The sequence below is a fragment of the Peromyscus leucopus genome, chromosome 13, assembly GCF_004664715.2.
Source record: "Peromyscus leucopus breed LL Stock chromosome 13, UCI_PerLeu_2.1, whole genome shotgun sequence".
Lineage (NCBI taxonomy): Eukaryota > Metazoa > Chordata > Mammalia > Rodentia > Cricetidae > Peromyscus > Peromyscus leucopus.
This window is the reverse complement of record NC_051074.1, coordinates 41,564,212-41,580,766: the sequence shown is the minus strand read 5'-3', so window position 1 is coordinate 41,580,766 and position 16,555 is coordinate 41,564,212. Positions and strand designations below refer to the sequence as shown.

Sequence of the window (16,555 nt, the reverse complement as noted above, 5' to 3'; positions counted from 1 at the left end):
ATCATAGTTTTGCTTGTTTTCTCCACTAATAATTTTCAAACTAGACTGACTTGATAGTTATATATGTAAACACAGATTTCTCCATCTGCCATAACTGTACATACTCTGAATGTGTCAAGAGTCCCCATTCTCATATAATGTACACTTTATTTCATCTTCATTACCTTGAACATTTTCTACTAAGATTTTCCCTGGAGCTACCACTTTGCAGGGATGAGGCAATAAGTCACTTGTACAGACAGACTCTGAGGCCAGCTCGATTCTTGACCACGCCTACTATCTCATGCTAGTTTTCTTTTGGCCTGGAAAATGCATTATTTTTCTATGTATGCAGGAGAAGCACAGTTCCCAAAGTACTACATAACTCAAAATCATTCACAGAAAGTCTTTAGAGCAGCTCTGGCCACCTTCGCAAAGCCAGGGGTCTCTGCATATTCAGGCAGCTTATGATTGTCAGGGCTACTCAGTATTTTTAAAAAAGATTTCTACTATACAGAAAAGCATTCCTTTAGCATCTGTTCCTGTCTCCAGCTCATAAAAACATAATGTGTAGATATATCTTCATTTTAGATACACCGATGATCATCAATTTATATTGAGCTGAGTAATTTTTCTGAAGCTTGGCAGAAAAGGATCAACAAAGGAAATAGAGTAAAAAGGAGTGCCCTTGAACCCTGTCTTAGTTAGGGTTTCTATTGCTGTGAAAAGACACCATGACCACATCAACTCTTATAAAAGAAAACACTGAACTGGGTGTGTGTGTGGGGGGGGGGTTCACTAACAGTTTCAAAGGTTCAATCCATTATCATGATGACAGGGAGCATGACAGCAGGCAGGCAGACATGGTGCTGGGCTACATCTTGATATGCAGGCCACAGAAAGACAACTGAGACACTTGGTGGGATCCTGAGCATAGGAAACCTCAAAGTCCACCCCCAAAGTAACACACTTCCTCCAACAAAGCCATACCCACTCCAACAAAGCCACACCTTCTAATAGTGCCATGTCCTATGAGATTATGAGTGCCAATTACATTCAAACTACCACAAACCCACAGCTACACAAAATTATGAAAGAATACATCAACATGAATAGAACTAAAAGATACAGATTTGTAGAGTGTTCACAGGAAGAGAAGGCCTGTCTTACATGGAAAGCAAAGAAGTGTCTTCACTTTCTTCAAAAGCTAGAGCAGTACAAAGTCATGGATTTTAACAAGTTCTTATTGCTCTGGGGCTCCTGGCTCTTCCCAACTGAAAGCATGGAATTAAATATCATTCTCAGTCAACAGATTTCCTTTAAGAAAGTTAGAATACATAAACATCACTCCACGTCAAAACCATGAGTCTGAATAGATATGGCATTAGAACTAAACTAGGAATTTATGTCACTCAGAATGACAATAAATAAACATCCATGGAATTCCTGTCTGATTCAGTTAAAAATTGACACTCAGGCTGTAACACCAAAGGAATCTTCCTTTGCAAATGTGTTTATATTAGAATTTTTAGTCGAATAAATAGACTATGATTGAGCTACACTTAAAAAAACTCACACGTTCTATACAAAGACAAAATGGAAGCTAACAAAGCACACTGTCACCACCATCTCTCAAGAGTCAGGTGGCAGGTAAGCAACAGAGAAATGAGCTCACTGGATGAGATGAATGAATGAAAAAGGAAGGCTCAAAGTGTAAAAGAAAACCTCGATGTTCCGTTCATTCTGGCGCAGGTAGGTTTCTCTGTTGCCATGATCCAAAAGCAACATGGGAAGGAAAAGGTTTATTTGGCTTACATGTCCTGATCACATCCTCATAACTGAGGAAGTCAGGGCCTGCACTTAGGGACGGGATGGGGTGGGGGTGGGACACATGGCATGACACCACCAGTATCTGGAGAGAGGAACTGGAGCAGAACAATGGAGGAATGTTGCTTCCTGGCTTACTTTCCCTTATCCGGCCCAGGCCCACCTACCCAAGGGTAACACCACTGACAGGGAGCGGGGCCCTTCCACTATAATCTTTAATGAAGAAATGCCCCACTGACTTCCCCAAAGGCGAATCTGATGAAGGCATTTTCTCACCTGAGATTCCCCCTTCCCAGATGACCCTAGCTGTGTCAAGGGATAAAAAAACTAACCAGCACAAGTCATCATAAACATCCAGTTTGGAATGTCACTGAAAATACTGTCATAGGACAGTAGATTTTATCCTAAGTACTACTTAGTAATCTGCAGTGGGATAATGCTCTTGTACACTGCAAAGATTTGTCACTCCTATTGGTTTAATAAAATGCTGATTGGCCAGTAGCCGGGCAGGAAGGGGAAGGCTGTAAAGAGGTAAGGCAGAGACTGAGTCGCCAGCCAGACACAGAGGAAAGGAGATGAGAATGCGGGACTGAGAAAAAGAACCAAGCCACATGGCTAAACATAGACCAGAATTATGGGTAAATTTAAGCATAGGAGTTAGTTATAAGCCTGAGCAATAGGCCAAACAGTTTGTAATTAATATAAGCCTGTGTGTGTCTGAATAACTGTGGGACCAGGCAGGACAGAAACTTCCGTCTACAGTAATCATTTACTTTTTTCCTATACTTCATGTTAATATTCTAGTTATAAGTGTATTTATACATAAATATATACTTCTTGAGACAAAATGCTGAATTTATTTATGTAATGCATACAAAAAAGCAAACTAATCCCATCACAAAATGTATCAGTATATCATAAAAATGGTTTAAACAAAACTTGGGTATTAGTACTGATACCTGTACTGTGAATAATATCAAAACTGTCCGTTTGTTTAAAGAACAAATTGTCTAATATCCAAAGATTCTCCTGATAATTAGAAAACTTATGCTCAGTGTTTTTCAATCGAATATTTAACTTTTTAGATCTGCAAAACAAACTTAAAAGCTCTATTATGGTAGGTAGGAAACATTACAAATACAGGTTTTAATTTCTCTTTTTAAGATCAAAGCCCTGAGCAGTCTAACTAATCTTTGGAAAAGACAAAAATGAAAAACATTTTCTAGTTGGTATTAGAATATGAAGGTTTGAGTTTATTGCTAGAGGATGTAGCAGATATTCATTTGAAAACTGTTAAAAATGAATTAGAATATAGGCACCCTTGACTGTAATCCCAGCATTCATACTTAAGGCACAGGCAGGAAAAAGGAAGGTTTGAGGCCAGCCTGGACTATACAGGAAGTCCATTTCAAAACAGGAAAACAATCGTCTTCTGCAAGCCCCCCTCCCCCGCACCCATGTATTTTCTGGGTGTACTCACATACCGACAGTTGTCCTGATAAGATAAAGACACACTGTTTTAGTCCTACCCAGGTCATTCTCCTCTTCTTGCTACTGTAACACAGACGCGTTTTCATTCCACTTGTATTGCCTACTTTAAGTAAATTATCAGAAAAATGAGTTCCCCCACAACTTGGTTTTTCGAGATAGCGTTTCTCTGTGTAACAGCTCTGGCTGTCCTGGAATTCACTCTGTAGACCAGGCCGGCCTAGAACTCAGAGACCTGCCTGCTTCTGCCTTCCAAGTGCTGTGATTAAAGGCATGGACCATCACTGCCTAGCAAAATAGTCCTTTCTGATGAAATAATCTTTCTCTCTCTTTCTTTAAAATATTTTTTATTATTAAATAATGAATCTTTGATGGGAGACTTCTTTTTTGCTGTTTGTTAACTTGCTTGATAGTCTATTCAGAACAGCTAGCCAGGAACTCTCTCTGTAGCCAAGGATAGCTCTGGATTCCTATTCCTCTTGCCTCAGCTTTCCAAATGCTGGAGTACAGGCCTGTGCCACCTTGTCCCACTCAATGAGACTTCTGGACACATCCTTTCCTAATCAGTCTTACTTTACAGAAATATTTTGCTATTTAAATTTTATTAGTTGGCAAAGTTTATTGAGCAAAACAGAAGTTACATTAAAACTTTAAAACTTTTAAAAGGAACTCTAATAGGAAAGAATGACTCTGTTAAGCTGATCATGAGGTTACTTGGTGGCTGTCTCTTTAAGAGTCCATCACTCAAATCAACCAACCAATCAGAAAACAACACTAAAGAGTATCCTCCCTGCTCTTCCTTACTCAGTTCACAGACAAAAGTCTGGAGCAGTGGTTCCCAACCTGTGGCTATGAGCCCTGTGGGGGTTGAAGGATTCTTTCACAAAGGTCACCTAAGACCATCCTACATATCAGATGTTTATACCTCATAATAGTAGTAAAATTACAGTTATGAAGTAGCAGTGAAAATAATGTTATGGTTGGGGTCAGCACAGCATGAGGAGCCGTATTAAAGGCATTAGGAAGTTTGAGAATAACTGGTCTGGAGTAAAACCTAGCACAGTGAAGTGGGAAACAGTTGGAGAGACAGGCAGATTTCCAGACGGTGCTGAGCCTGTCCCACAATTTCCGAGTGCCTGGTTCACTGAAACTCCAGGACACGATCTCAAAAAGAAAGGTGGGAACCTCGTACGCCTGCCATCAACTTCTCACCTCCACACACAAGGACATGTTCACACATGATGAAAAATTCTTCTTTGGTTTATGGAAAACACCATAAAAAGTCAATATTAAAGTTTATAAGTAGTCATTCCAATTAACAATTTTATCTACCAACAAACTAATGCTTAGAATCTTACACAAGAAAGTTTTAGTAAGTCATGCATCTTGATAATTAATTTTGAAATGAGTAATCCCCTTCATTTTTCTCTAATATATATGATTTTCAGACAGTTCTGAAGTGCTCTGAAATATTTTCCAATAAAAATAGAGGTGGCACTAAAAACAGACTGAGGAATCTCTGTTATGAAAGAAAGACCTTGAGAGTATATGACTTACTTTGATAATCCCAGTGATCTAGTGACTACCCAAATACTTGCCTCAAACTTTGAACTTATTTCTCCTTGGGCTCTATATTAGAAAATATGAACAAATGAACTTTAATCAGCGATCCTATCCATCCTTTATCCTAAAAGAATCATCAGCATTAGCAAATACATTCACTACTATGAAAATCACCAAATATCACACTCTTCAGTCAGCTTGAGTCTATCTGCGATTCTATAAAAATGACATGGCCAAGCCATTAAAGTAACAAAACTCACATTTCCTACAGAAGGTAAATTTTATGGAAATGGATCATAGACTGTACATGTATCCAAATGCCAGTTCAGCAAACTCTTAAGAAATAGACTCAAAGTTCAGAAACAGATTATTCAAAATCCCACACTCTTTCTTTATTAGTAAGATCTTGTTATTATGAAAATTGACTAATTCTAACCATTGGCAATGGTTCTGGCCTAGGTGTGGTACAAAAGAAGCCATAACCTTGGAGGCATTTTAAGTTTTTAAATACTGAGACTCAGAGACTTACTAGAGACTAAAAAAGGTAAAATAAAGTTCAAACTAGACATATTGTCAATCAATTATCATGCTTCTCAAGCTGGTTTTGACTGGTAACAACTATTAACAGAGAATGAGGAGAAAAGATGGAGTGGTGTCTCATCATGGTGAATCATATCCCAGAGAACTGACTAGTACCATAGGGAGCAAGTGGAAGCCGATTTTAAGAGGACATGAATGCTGACGGCTGACATCAAACTGCTCTTGAAATCAAATCAACTGCAAACTTAAGATCTTGATAATCACTCTACCACAAGGCCTTCAAAGCACAAAGCCAGTATTTTTAATGAATTTTAATATACAATGTGTTTCTTAAAATCAACATACTCATTCTTCTGCTTTGGTATAATTATCATCACAGGAGACTGCAGTGTCCAGTATCAGTATCCAGCTCTAGAAGATTAATAAATCACAACACAGAGCAACTCCATGTGCACAGATGTGTGTGGCAGGTCTGAGAAATTTGGGCCCTCAATCATTCCTGAGCATAAGCAACATCAAGGTTCTCAACTATATATCATAAGACCTCCCTGTCAGTCCTTGCAGCCACTTAGCTTTTTAAAGAAGTGCTTAAGAATAGCTGGTGCATCTGCCATCATATTTTAGCAACCATACCAAAAAGCTGCCATCATATTTTAGCCTACCATACCAAAAAGCAGATACTTGAGGAACCAAGGAATAGAAAATAACTAGGAAGAGGGAGAGAGAGGGTTTGGAGGGAGGAGAGGAGGGATGTTTGAAGAAAAGCTTCAGCAACAGTAGGGAAGGGAGCTGTGAGGGTGATGGCACTGACCGCCAACAATGAGAAACGGTGATACAGTTCCAGTGGAGGCTGAGGTGAGGGCTGCTGTAATCACATCAAGTAGACTAAAACGGTAAATTTTGGATTGGTAATAAAACCAACAGCTACCTGAAAGGACTGAGTCAGCCACGAGATTAAAAGAATGTTATACGGGTAATACTGTAGAAATTTTAAATGGAAAGCAATAAATTAATTTCACTTCATAGATACACCATGCAATGAATTTAAAACGTGAGTATATTTTTGTCAAATACACCATTTAACATTAATATGGACTGTTTAGACTTCAAAGTTAACAATAAGCTACATTAATTCTTTAATAATATACTTGGAATTGCAAAGTAAAACTACCTTAAAATCAGAGCATATTTATATTCACATTTATTAAAAATATCTGCATGGCACCAATTATGCGAGAATCCTCTTGAAAACAGCAACTACGTGAAGGCACAGGCATTTACTAACTAGTCTAGTAATCCTCCCAAATCCAGTACTCACAGTCAAACTTCAGGAGCCAGCATCCATTGAGAATCCCCAGCATGCACTTCAGAGTACTTTGAGCCTCACCATCGGGCACAATGACATGGGTTACTAAGATACAAAACAGTAGTAAGAAGAAACCAAAAGAATTCCCTGTTGTTCTATAACCAGTTAAGTCTATTTTATTAACTTTCACTTAAGTATTCATCAAAGCCAACTTTTATATTGAGTATAACGTTTATTTTATTCAGTACTTTTTAACTTGGCCATCAACACGAAAAATAGATGGTAAAAAGCATATTAACAAATACACGTTTTTCAGCTATTTTCAAATTATTTGTGGTATCACACTACATTATACTTTATTAATAAACTTAAATCTGTTCTTAATAGTGTTTTATCCTACAATATGTGTAAGGCTTAACTTTACAGTTCCTGGTGAAAATGTAGTTGTGTGCATTTGACTGCTAGCATGGAAACAGCCTGGGTTTTATCCCCAGAACCACAAAAACAAGCAAAATAAACACTTTACATTTCTTAAGTATATTAAAACTATAAAGTATAGAAACATTTAAGATTACAAGATACAAAATACATAACCATAACCCAATGCTCAAAACATATATAATCAAAGGTCGTTCTTCAAAGAGACTAACTTCAAATTATTTTCTACCAAAAAAAAAAAAAAGAAAAAAGAAAAATCAAATGCCTCACCTGTATTGTCAAACTCAGCACATTTTTTAGCTTTAAGAAGTGCCTCAAGTTTGCTGAGCATTTTCTGCTGTTGCGAAGAAAGCCCACTGCCTATGAGCACCAATGGCCCATTCCTTCGCTGTCCAGCAGTCACCTGTCAGTGAAAAATGGAGAAGAACCAGGGTAAAGTCACGGAAGGAACACAGAGAGAAGGCACACACCAGGGTAAAAACACACAAGGAACACAGAGAGAAGACACACACCAGGGTAAAAACACACAAGGAACACAGAGAGAAGACACACACCAGGGTAAAAACACACAAGGAACACAGAGAGAAGACACACACCAGGGTAAAAACACACAAGGAACACAGAGAGAAGACACACACCAGGGTAAAAACACACAAGGAACACAGAGAGAAGACACACACCAGGGTAAAAACACACAAGGAACACAGAGAGAAGACACACACCAGGGTAAAAACACACAAGGAACACAGAGAGAAGACACACACCAGGGTAAAAACACACAAGGAACACAGAAGACACACCATGGTAAAAACACACAAGGAACACAGAGAGAAGACACACACCATGGTAAAAACACACAAGGAACACAGAAGACACACCATGGTAAAAACACACAAGGAACACAGAAGGCACACACCAGGGTAAAAACACACAAGGAACACAGAGAGAAGACACACACCAGGGTAAAAACACACAAGGAACACAGAGAGAAGACACACACCATGGTAAAAACACACAAGGAACACAGAAGACACACCATGGTAAAAACACACAAGGAACACAGAAGGCACACACCAGGGTAAAAACACACAAGGAACACAGAGAGAAGACACACACCAGGGTAAAAACACACAAGGAACACAGAAGACACACCATGGTAAAAACACACAAGGAACACAGAGACAAGGCACACACCAGGGTAAAAACACACAAGGAACACAGAGAGAAGACACACACCAGGGTAAAAACACACAAGGAACACAGAAGACACACCATGGTAAAAACACACAAGGAACACAGAGACAAGGCACACACCAGGGTAAAAACACACAAGGAACACAGAAGGCACACACCAGGGTAAAAACACACAAGGAACACAGAGAGAAGACACACACCATGGTAAAAACACAAGGAACACAGAGAGAAGACACACACCAGGGTAAAAACACACAAGGAACACAGAGAGAAGACACACACCAGGGTAAAAACACAAGGAACACAGAGAGAAGGCACACACCAGAGTAAAAACACACAAGGAACACAGAGAGAAGACACATCATGGTAAAAACACACAAGAAACACAGAGAGAAGACACACCAGACTAGGGATTTATTTTATGAATTGCTTTACTCCAGCTAATAATCTATAGTAATTCCTACTGAATCAGTACCCTTAACTCTAATACTCAATCCATTTGAATAACTATTGTTCTAATTATTTTCCTCCCAAGTCACTGTCAGTTGGAATAGCTCTCTCCACAATGGCAAGCTTCTTCCCCTGATGCTGAACTGGATTCCTGTAGGGTTTCGTAATTTCATTCTGTCCCCAATAACCTAAAATAGCCATTAAAAATGACCAATTTCATATCTCTCTTCCAAAGAGTTATATCCACACTTGGTCTACTCAGTTTAAGCTAAATGATTTTGAAAATTCAGCACTGATTCTGAAGAAAATGAATTTTGACACTGAAACAAGAAGATGAACATGGGCAAGTGAACTGGAGAGTGAAGAAAGCAGATCCACAAATCAGAGGGAGTTCCTCATAAGAAACACAGGCCGAGTTACAGAAACTAATGTTTTCAGCCTAACATCTACCCTCAGCACTTAAAGGAGACAGAAAGCAACGGTGAACAGTATGGGAGATGAGAAGAGACAAGTCAGGAACAATGACAGGTGGAGCATGCAAAAGACGGAACAGACAGGACCAGAAGTAGACAAAAGGTGCCTGTGAAAGAGAAGGACTGATCCTGAGAGGAACAGGCAAATCCAGCACTACTGGACTAAGGCCAAGTCACCACATACAGCACAAGGCGTGGGGCCTTCGCATGCAGTGAGTAGAAAGCCGGGCTTTCGAGCGCTCTGCAGAATATGCAGGAACAGCAAAGGCACAGGAACCACTGCAGTTCGGCAGCCAGGTGAGAGGCAGCCAGGGTCTCCACAGTGACCTCCATGTCATAACAGTGCGAATTCCTTCCCCCACCCCAGACACATGGCAGCTCAGCTACGGGGTAAATCTACAAACAGCTGAACTCAGTTCATTCACACTAAAGTCAGTGAGACCCACCACACAGCAAGTAAGTACACAAAAATACCACAGTAAGTTTTTAAATGACTATGCTTGGCAATTAAGTTCAGCAAGTTAAATTTACTCCCTTATGCTTCTGATAACAAAGGTTGGACTAGACACACAGATATTATCACATTCTCATATACATGCCTTACTAGTTTCTGTAAGAAAGCATAGCCAAGTCAAGTCCAAACAGTGTAGATACTCTATAACACGAAACTAGTTCAGTACATTTTTTAAAATTGTTCAATTACAATGATATTAAAAATCAATTGTCAGAAATTCTTCTCCATTCAATAAGTGCCATCAAAATAGCTCTGCAGAGAACACATTGCTTCTTGATTTACATGACTCCACTTTAGCTAAATTAGCTCTCTGTATAAAGCAGGAGTGAAAATATATCATTTCTAAATATAGCAGATACTACTATTAGTGCCAACCAAGGGAAGTATCAAAGTGGGTCAAGCATTCTCCCATCATCGTCTTTTTGAAATTTGCATAGAATAGAGAAATCGGTACTACCTTCTTCTAGTTAAGGAATGCTATAATAAACAAACAGCTGCCAGAGTCACATGTCAGCTTGGGACTGGACATCAAAGGGGCTGTGGGCGTAATTCAAGTAAGGGGATCTCGAAGTCATGATGCTTAAAAAACCCAAACGGAGTAACTTGACTTTATAGAGACTTAGAGATTATGTTTCTTGGCATTAAATAAACTCAAAACGTAAATTCAACATGGTCTTTTTCTTAGATATAATTGTTACTGTTAATAAATTTATCAAACTAGTGGGGTTAAAGCATCTAAAAACAGTGTCAAGAAGATGGCTTTGGGGAAGGAGGGGCTTGCAGCCAGGCCTGACAACCTGAATTTGATCCCCAGGACCCACACGGTAGAAGGAGAGAGTGATTCCTGTTGACTCTAGCCTCTACATGTGCATATGGTATGTGCCCATCAATGAACACACACACTCACACATAAACATAAGCAAATACAATATAAAAAAAAAAAAAAACTTTTAAAGAATCAGGAAAGACTAGAAAAGATAAGCATTCTGGCTTAAGAGACCATGGGCAGAGAAGTCCGTAAATGAACATGGCAGGAAGCTTTGGTTGACACCAGAAGATGCTTCTCAGCCTCGAAGCAGGGCCACCAAGTTTTACTCGTAACACAATTTGGAATGAGACACAGCGGGACTAAACCACACTGCTCAGTACAGCTTGCAATATAAGTATGAATATTCTAGACTCCACTACCAAGCAAGTGTACATCATGTGGGGACCAGCATGCAATGCAACCACCACTCTCAGGCTTGAAAGCTTGCTCACAGTCAACACACATGTAACTGAGCACTCAGTACTTGCCACACTATTCTCCACGCAAAGACCTGTTGCGGTGAACCAGTCCTCACACAGTTTAATTCTAATGGGGAAGAGAAAAATCAACTAGAGGAAGCGCATGATACCACTTCTCAATTGTATGGTAGAAGGGAATGAGGGAGTGTGGTGCATCAGTAGGAGACTGCTATTTTTAATAAATGGTCCAGAGCTGGGGATGTAGTTCAGGGGTGGACTGCTTACTCAGCAAATATAAGGTTTCAGTTTCAGCCAGGTCTGAAGGGTGTAAGAAGTAGGACAGAGGGGCCCTGGCTTCTCAAATCCTTTCTTGGTAAAGAAAATAGCTAAAGCTTAGGACCTGAATGGGAACATACATGACAGACTACAGACCTAGCTAGACAGCAGGATTGAGTGAGTGGAGTCTGGTGGTAGCTAAGGACATCACATCCTAGACCTTACCTCTTAATGACTGCACATAGCAACCATCTCCACTTACACAGACTTGCTTATCATCCATTAGCTTCCTTAGCCACATATCACTAAGAAAATAAGTAAGATTGGCCATGGTGTCGCCTCTTACCCTTCAAGGCAGAAGCAGGTAGGTTGCGAGTTCCAAGCTATCCTGGGCTACATAATGAAGGCCTGTCTCAAAACAGCAAAAAGACCCAGCAATAAAGTCAATGCCACATGGCATACAGAAAGTGTATGTTTCTTAGATTTCAAAATAAAAATCCTTTTCTGAAAGTGATTACCATAATCAGATTCTCAGAATACCATAAAGGTATCTGTATTTCTGACACATTTAACATAATCTATGATGACAACTTAAATGTACTATGTTCTGGCAGGGAGTTCAAGTATAAATGAGTAAAATAAGTACCAATTTATAAAGTATGGTGGAACTGAATGAGAGCTGACCTAAGACTTAAGAAATGTGAGTTCTAACTGGTCCATTAAAAAATGTTTTAATGTCTGGTTAATAATCCTGGGCAAATCATGACCTTTCTAGGTCTCAGTTTTCCCATTCTTAAAAGGAAGAAATTAAAGTGCTGACTTCTAGGTCCTTCTCATTTCCCAAACTATCATTTGGAACACATTTATCAGACTGCGGTCTAAAACAAAAGATAAAGGGTTCTCAGGGTATAAAGGTAACTACCCATGATAGCACCTACGACCTCAGCAAATTATAACTAGCTCTGGCTCAATCTGTAACTAAGCAATGGCATCAGTCACTACCGCACTTGTCCAGAAAGGGCTCTGCAGAACAGTCACGGCTTCATCTCAGCCCGACACACACCAGCAGAGCAGCCTGGCTTGAGTGAGTGGAGTCTGGTAACGGTTAGAGGTATCACATCCCGGATGTAAGTTACCTCTTCACAAGTGCACATGACCTACTACCTCCACTTACACTTACTTATCACTCATGAGCTTCCTCAGGCACATATCAATCATTAAGACAGTAAGAAAGTTTGGTCGTAGCATTGCCAACCTCTCATCATCTGAACAAATATGAAAATCCAGTGAGTTCCCTGAGTCTGTCTCTCCTCTCCGTCCTCATCTCACTACCATCACCCATAATTTCAGACCCCATTAGCCCTAGATTTCACCACAGCAGCCTCCACTCAAGCTGAGTTTCTTCTGACTCCAAGCTGTCCTGCAGACCATCGTGTTCCAGGTATAAACACATTGCCGATGTGCCCTATTAAATCTACTAAACACATCCCTATTGAGGAAGGTAGGCCTTGCAGAGGCTGATCCCAATCTAGCCTTTCACTTGAAAACTACTTGAACCTTCCTCACGCTCCTTGAACGCTAACCCTCTAGTTCTTTACAATTCCAAGAGTTTTTTTATGCCTCCTTCCCTCTGAGAGGCCGCAGCAGTGGGCTGTGTTGGCTTTCCACACAAAACCCATTCTTCCCATCTTCTACGCTAAAAAAAAAAAAAAAAAAAAAATCCAGATTTTGCTCTGGTAGCCCCCCTACGAGATCTGCCCCATCTCTATCCCTCAATACACCAAAAACAGTAAGCATGCAGCCCGTCCTAAAGAATAAAACATAAGAAAGATCTCAGTGAAGACTTTAAGAAACTGCTTTCATGTCTTCTTCTAGCTGGCCACTGTTACATCTGGAATTGCAGCAACCAACCTACAGACACAAGGACACACATGTAACACCAGAGTGCTGTGGATATCGTTCTGTCTATATTAAACACTGACTGGCCAGTGGCCAGGCAGGAAGTATAGGCAGGACATGGAGAGAGGAGAATTCTGGGAAGTGGAAGGCTGAGTCAGGGAGACACTGCCAGCTGCCGCCACGACGAGCAGCAAGTGAAGATGACGATAAGCCACGAGCCACATGGCAAGGTGTAGATATATAGAAATGGATTAATTTAAGATATAAAAACAGTTAGCAAGAAGCCTGCCGTGACCATAAAGTTTGTAAATAATATAAGCATCTGTGTGTTTATTTTATAAGTGGGCTGTCAGACTGCAGGGGCTTGGCAGGACCTAGAGAGAAAACTCCAGCTACACCAGAGCCACTAAATCAAGGATGGCAGGTAAAGGAAAAAACATGAGTTCTCAATGCAGTCACAACTGCCAGTGGGATGATCTTTAAAAGTCAAATGTTTCTGATTAGAAGTTTTCTGTCATTCTCCACAGCAGCATCCATCAGCTCTCTTTCCCTCAGACACCCTGTCACCTTCTGGAAGTTCTTCCTGACAGCTCCTGAAGTGAGCTTCCTTGATTCTGCTGCACATGTTATAACTTTTGCACATTTCATTGCTTTTATTATATATCACAATTTATAACAAACTTCTTTATATTTTTATCTTCCACTTGGCCATGGGCTCCCAAAGAATGGGCCTTTTGTCCACTGTGTCTCTAGCTTGTACCTTTTATTTAATTCACAGGTTCATATATCCAACCACTACTTAACAGCTCCATCAATAGGTTGTAAAACTGGCAGAGGGGACAAAGGGTCCCTTCCCAATGCCAGCAAAAGGCTCCAGTGACACGAAGTTTACTCCTTCCTCTCTCGTCACAGAAAAGCCAAGAAAAGTACTGCTGGGAAAAACACACTCAGCTTCACTATTTCTTCCTTACAGACCTCCAATGCCATTCACTTAGTTCACATCATGTTGGCACCTGCTTGTCACAATCCTAAGTGCTAGTTCTTCCACTCCTGCACACACTCCAGATTCCCTTTTGTAAATCAAAAGAACAAACGCTCAGACAAAATCCAACTCCTGTCTCCCCTGTGCTCTGAAACCTTTCAATGGTTTCTAGTCTCGGACTCTCTCTCTCTCCAGCCATTACCACCTCTGTAATCTCCAAGCATGCCCATTTCATCTACTTGAGGGTCTCTGCTATACAATGTCTTTCTTTCTGTGGCCACCTGGCTGCTCCCCATCATAATTCAAATTTCAGTTCAAACTGGTTCTTAAAAGGCCCTCACTAATTCAGTGTCCTTCAGGAGCCTAGCACCTCCACCCAGCTACACAATACAAAATCACCCTGAAAGCAATCGTGTACCCACTTCTGAAATGATTGCATTTATCGATTTGCATATTCACAGACCATTTTTTTCTCTACCTCTTACTGGCAAGCAAATTCCTTGAAGTAAGAGTTGCTTTAGTCAAATTCATTGTTGTATGAATGCTGCCTAAAATATACAGGCTTCAATAAATATTTCTTGGTAGATGTATTCTGATTATGCCTTTGAATCCATAGTAGTCACTACTCTGGAAGTGCTCAATAATTGGTGAATAAAAGCTATCTGCTAACTGGAAGTTTTTCTATTATGTTCCTTTCATAACCAAGTTCAATAAAAGATATAAATGTCCCAAAGCTAAATCCATACTTACGACTGAGCACTGGCTAGTTGAGAATGATTCATTCTTCTCTGGTAGCAGCAATAATGATCTTATATTTTCATTGTCTGTATAATCCACAGGCCGTACACCAAATATGTTACTGGTAAAACAAGTACAGATGGGTTTAAGCAAATAAAATGTATAACTTCATTCTTAACAAACAGATGTACTTCTAGAACTATTTTTCAACATCCTTAATAATACACAATTGTAACTAAAGTGACTTAGAGCTCACTTAGTCATGAAGATCTACTATCAAAGGCTACTGAATTCAATAAAGAAGCAAAGGAACCTAGCCCCACCTCCATTCTCTAGGGATTCAGCTGAGAACCCAGGGTCCCCCTAGTTCTTCCCAGCAGCCCCTTTACCCTTTCCTTCTACCCCATCTCCATTCCCCTGTGATGCTGACGACCCACAGAGACTCCCAGTCTCCACACCAGGCTGGGGCTCAGGTGAGCAATCTTTATCCCCCTTCCTGTCCTCTATTAAGGTCTCTCCAGGTTTATTTACCCTTAGTCTCCCTGCATCCTATCCACAGTAGCCCCTCCTCCCGGCACACACCTCCATCCCCCTAGAGGCTGGGCCTCTTAACAAAGACCCAGGTTCCCCTAGTCCTTTCCTGGGGCCCCTTTCAGCCTTTCCTTCTATTCCCATCTCCACTGCATTGAGACTTGCCACCAATCTGTAGGATGTCAGAGACCCCAAGGCTCAGAATCACTTTCTACCAGGAACTCCATAGCCACCACATTTAGCTGGGACTGGGAGACTCCTCCCAGCCCATCTCCATCCACTATATAATGGACGTACGGTGGACCTAGTTTTCTAGAAAATGGAAAGATAGCAAGAAAACACAAATAGAAAAGGAAGAAGTCAAAGTATCCATCCTTATGATCTCTTTTAGAGGTGTGACCCTAACACACAGATACAGCCATAGGAAAACCATCAGGATTCACTGTAACGAAAACTGCATCACAGGACAAACAATAAAGTAATGGATAGTGTACTTTTATATATGTGTATCAGTGTGTACGTGGGTGTGGGGGGTTTGCATGTATATGTGAATTTAATCTAGTCTAAATAAATCATGGCCACTGTAATGTAAACTAGTGTGGTTCAGAGAACAGCCTGATGTAGACTGTATATATCTGAATGCATATATCTTTACAAATCACAGCATGATTTACTAGAAGAGATTTCAGAGATCAAAGTACAACACTATCATTTCATAGACTATAAAACAGAGCAACAAGTTCCAATGATCTATTTAGGTCACATTTGCCTTGTATACTCAGTAATAGTCAATATAGCCCATGCTTAACAAGTCCATTGTAAATGATTTGTTAAAGCTATAATACTTGGTGGCCAACCATTCCTCTTCTTTACAATTTGAGAATATTTTAAAATACATTTTAATATACTATATTGTGGTATTAAGCTTTCAAAATGAAATTATCTTTTGTAATCTCATATTTTTTAATGACATGTTTAAAATGTCTTTACAGATATTGTATATATATATATATATTCCATTAAAGTTCATGAGGGCTGGGTATACAGCTCAGTGGTTCAATGCTTGTCAAGCATGCACAATACTCTAGATTTGATCCCAAGCACTGAAAATAAAAGTGTGTTAAATGGGA

At 40.0% G+C, this 16,555-nt stretch overlaps 1 protein-coding gene across 1 annotated transcript in view; it reads right to left on the bottom strand.

Moving 5' to 3' along the window:
- The window catches only part of Bard1 (BRCA1 associated RING domain 1), a 72,100-nt gene that overhangs the window by 9,848 nt on the left and 45,697 nt on the right, over positions 1-16,555 (bottom strand). Inside the window, exons 7-9 of the mRNA XM_028870032.2 lie at positions 14,907-15,015; positions 7,412-7,544; positions 6,716-6,808 (exon numbers count right to left, since the gene is read on the bottom strand). Of these exons, the coding sequence (XP_028725865.1) occupies positions 6,716-6,808; positions 7,412-7,544; positions 14,907-15,015 (335 nt within the window). The remainder of the gene's footprint in view (positions 1-6,715; positions 6,809-7,411; positions 7,545-14,906; positions 15,016-16,555) is intronic.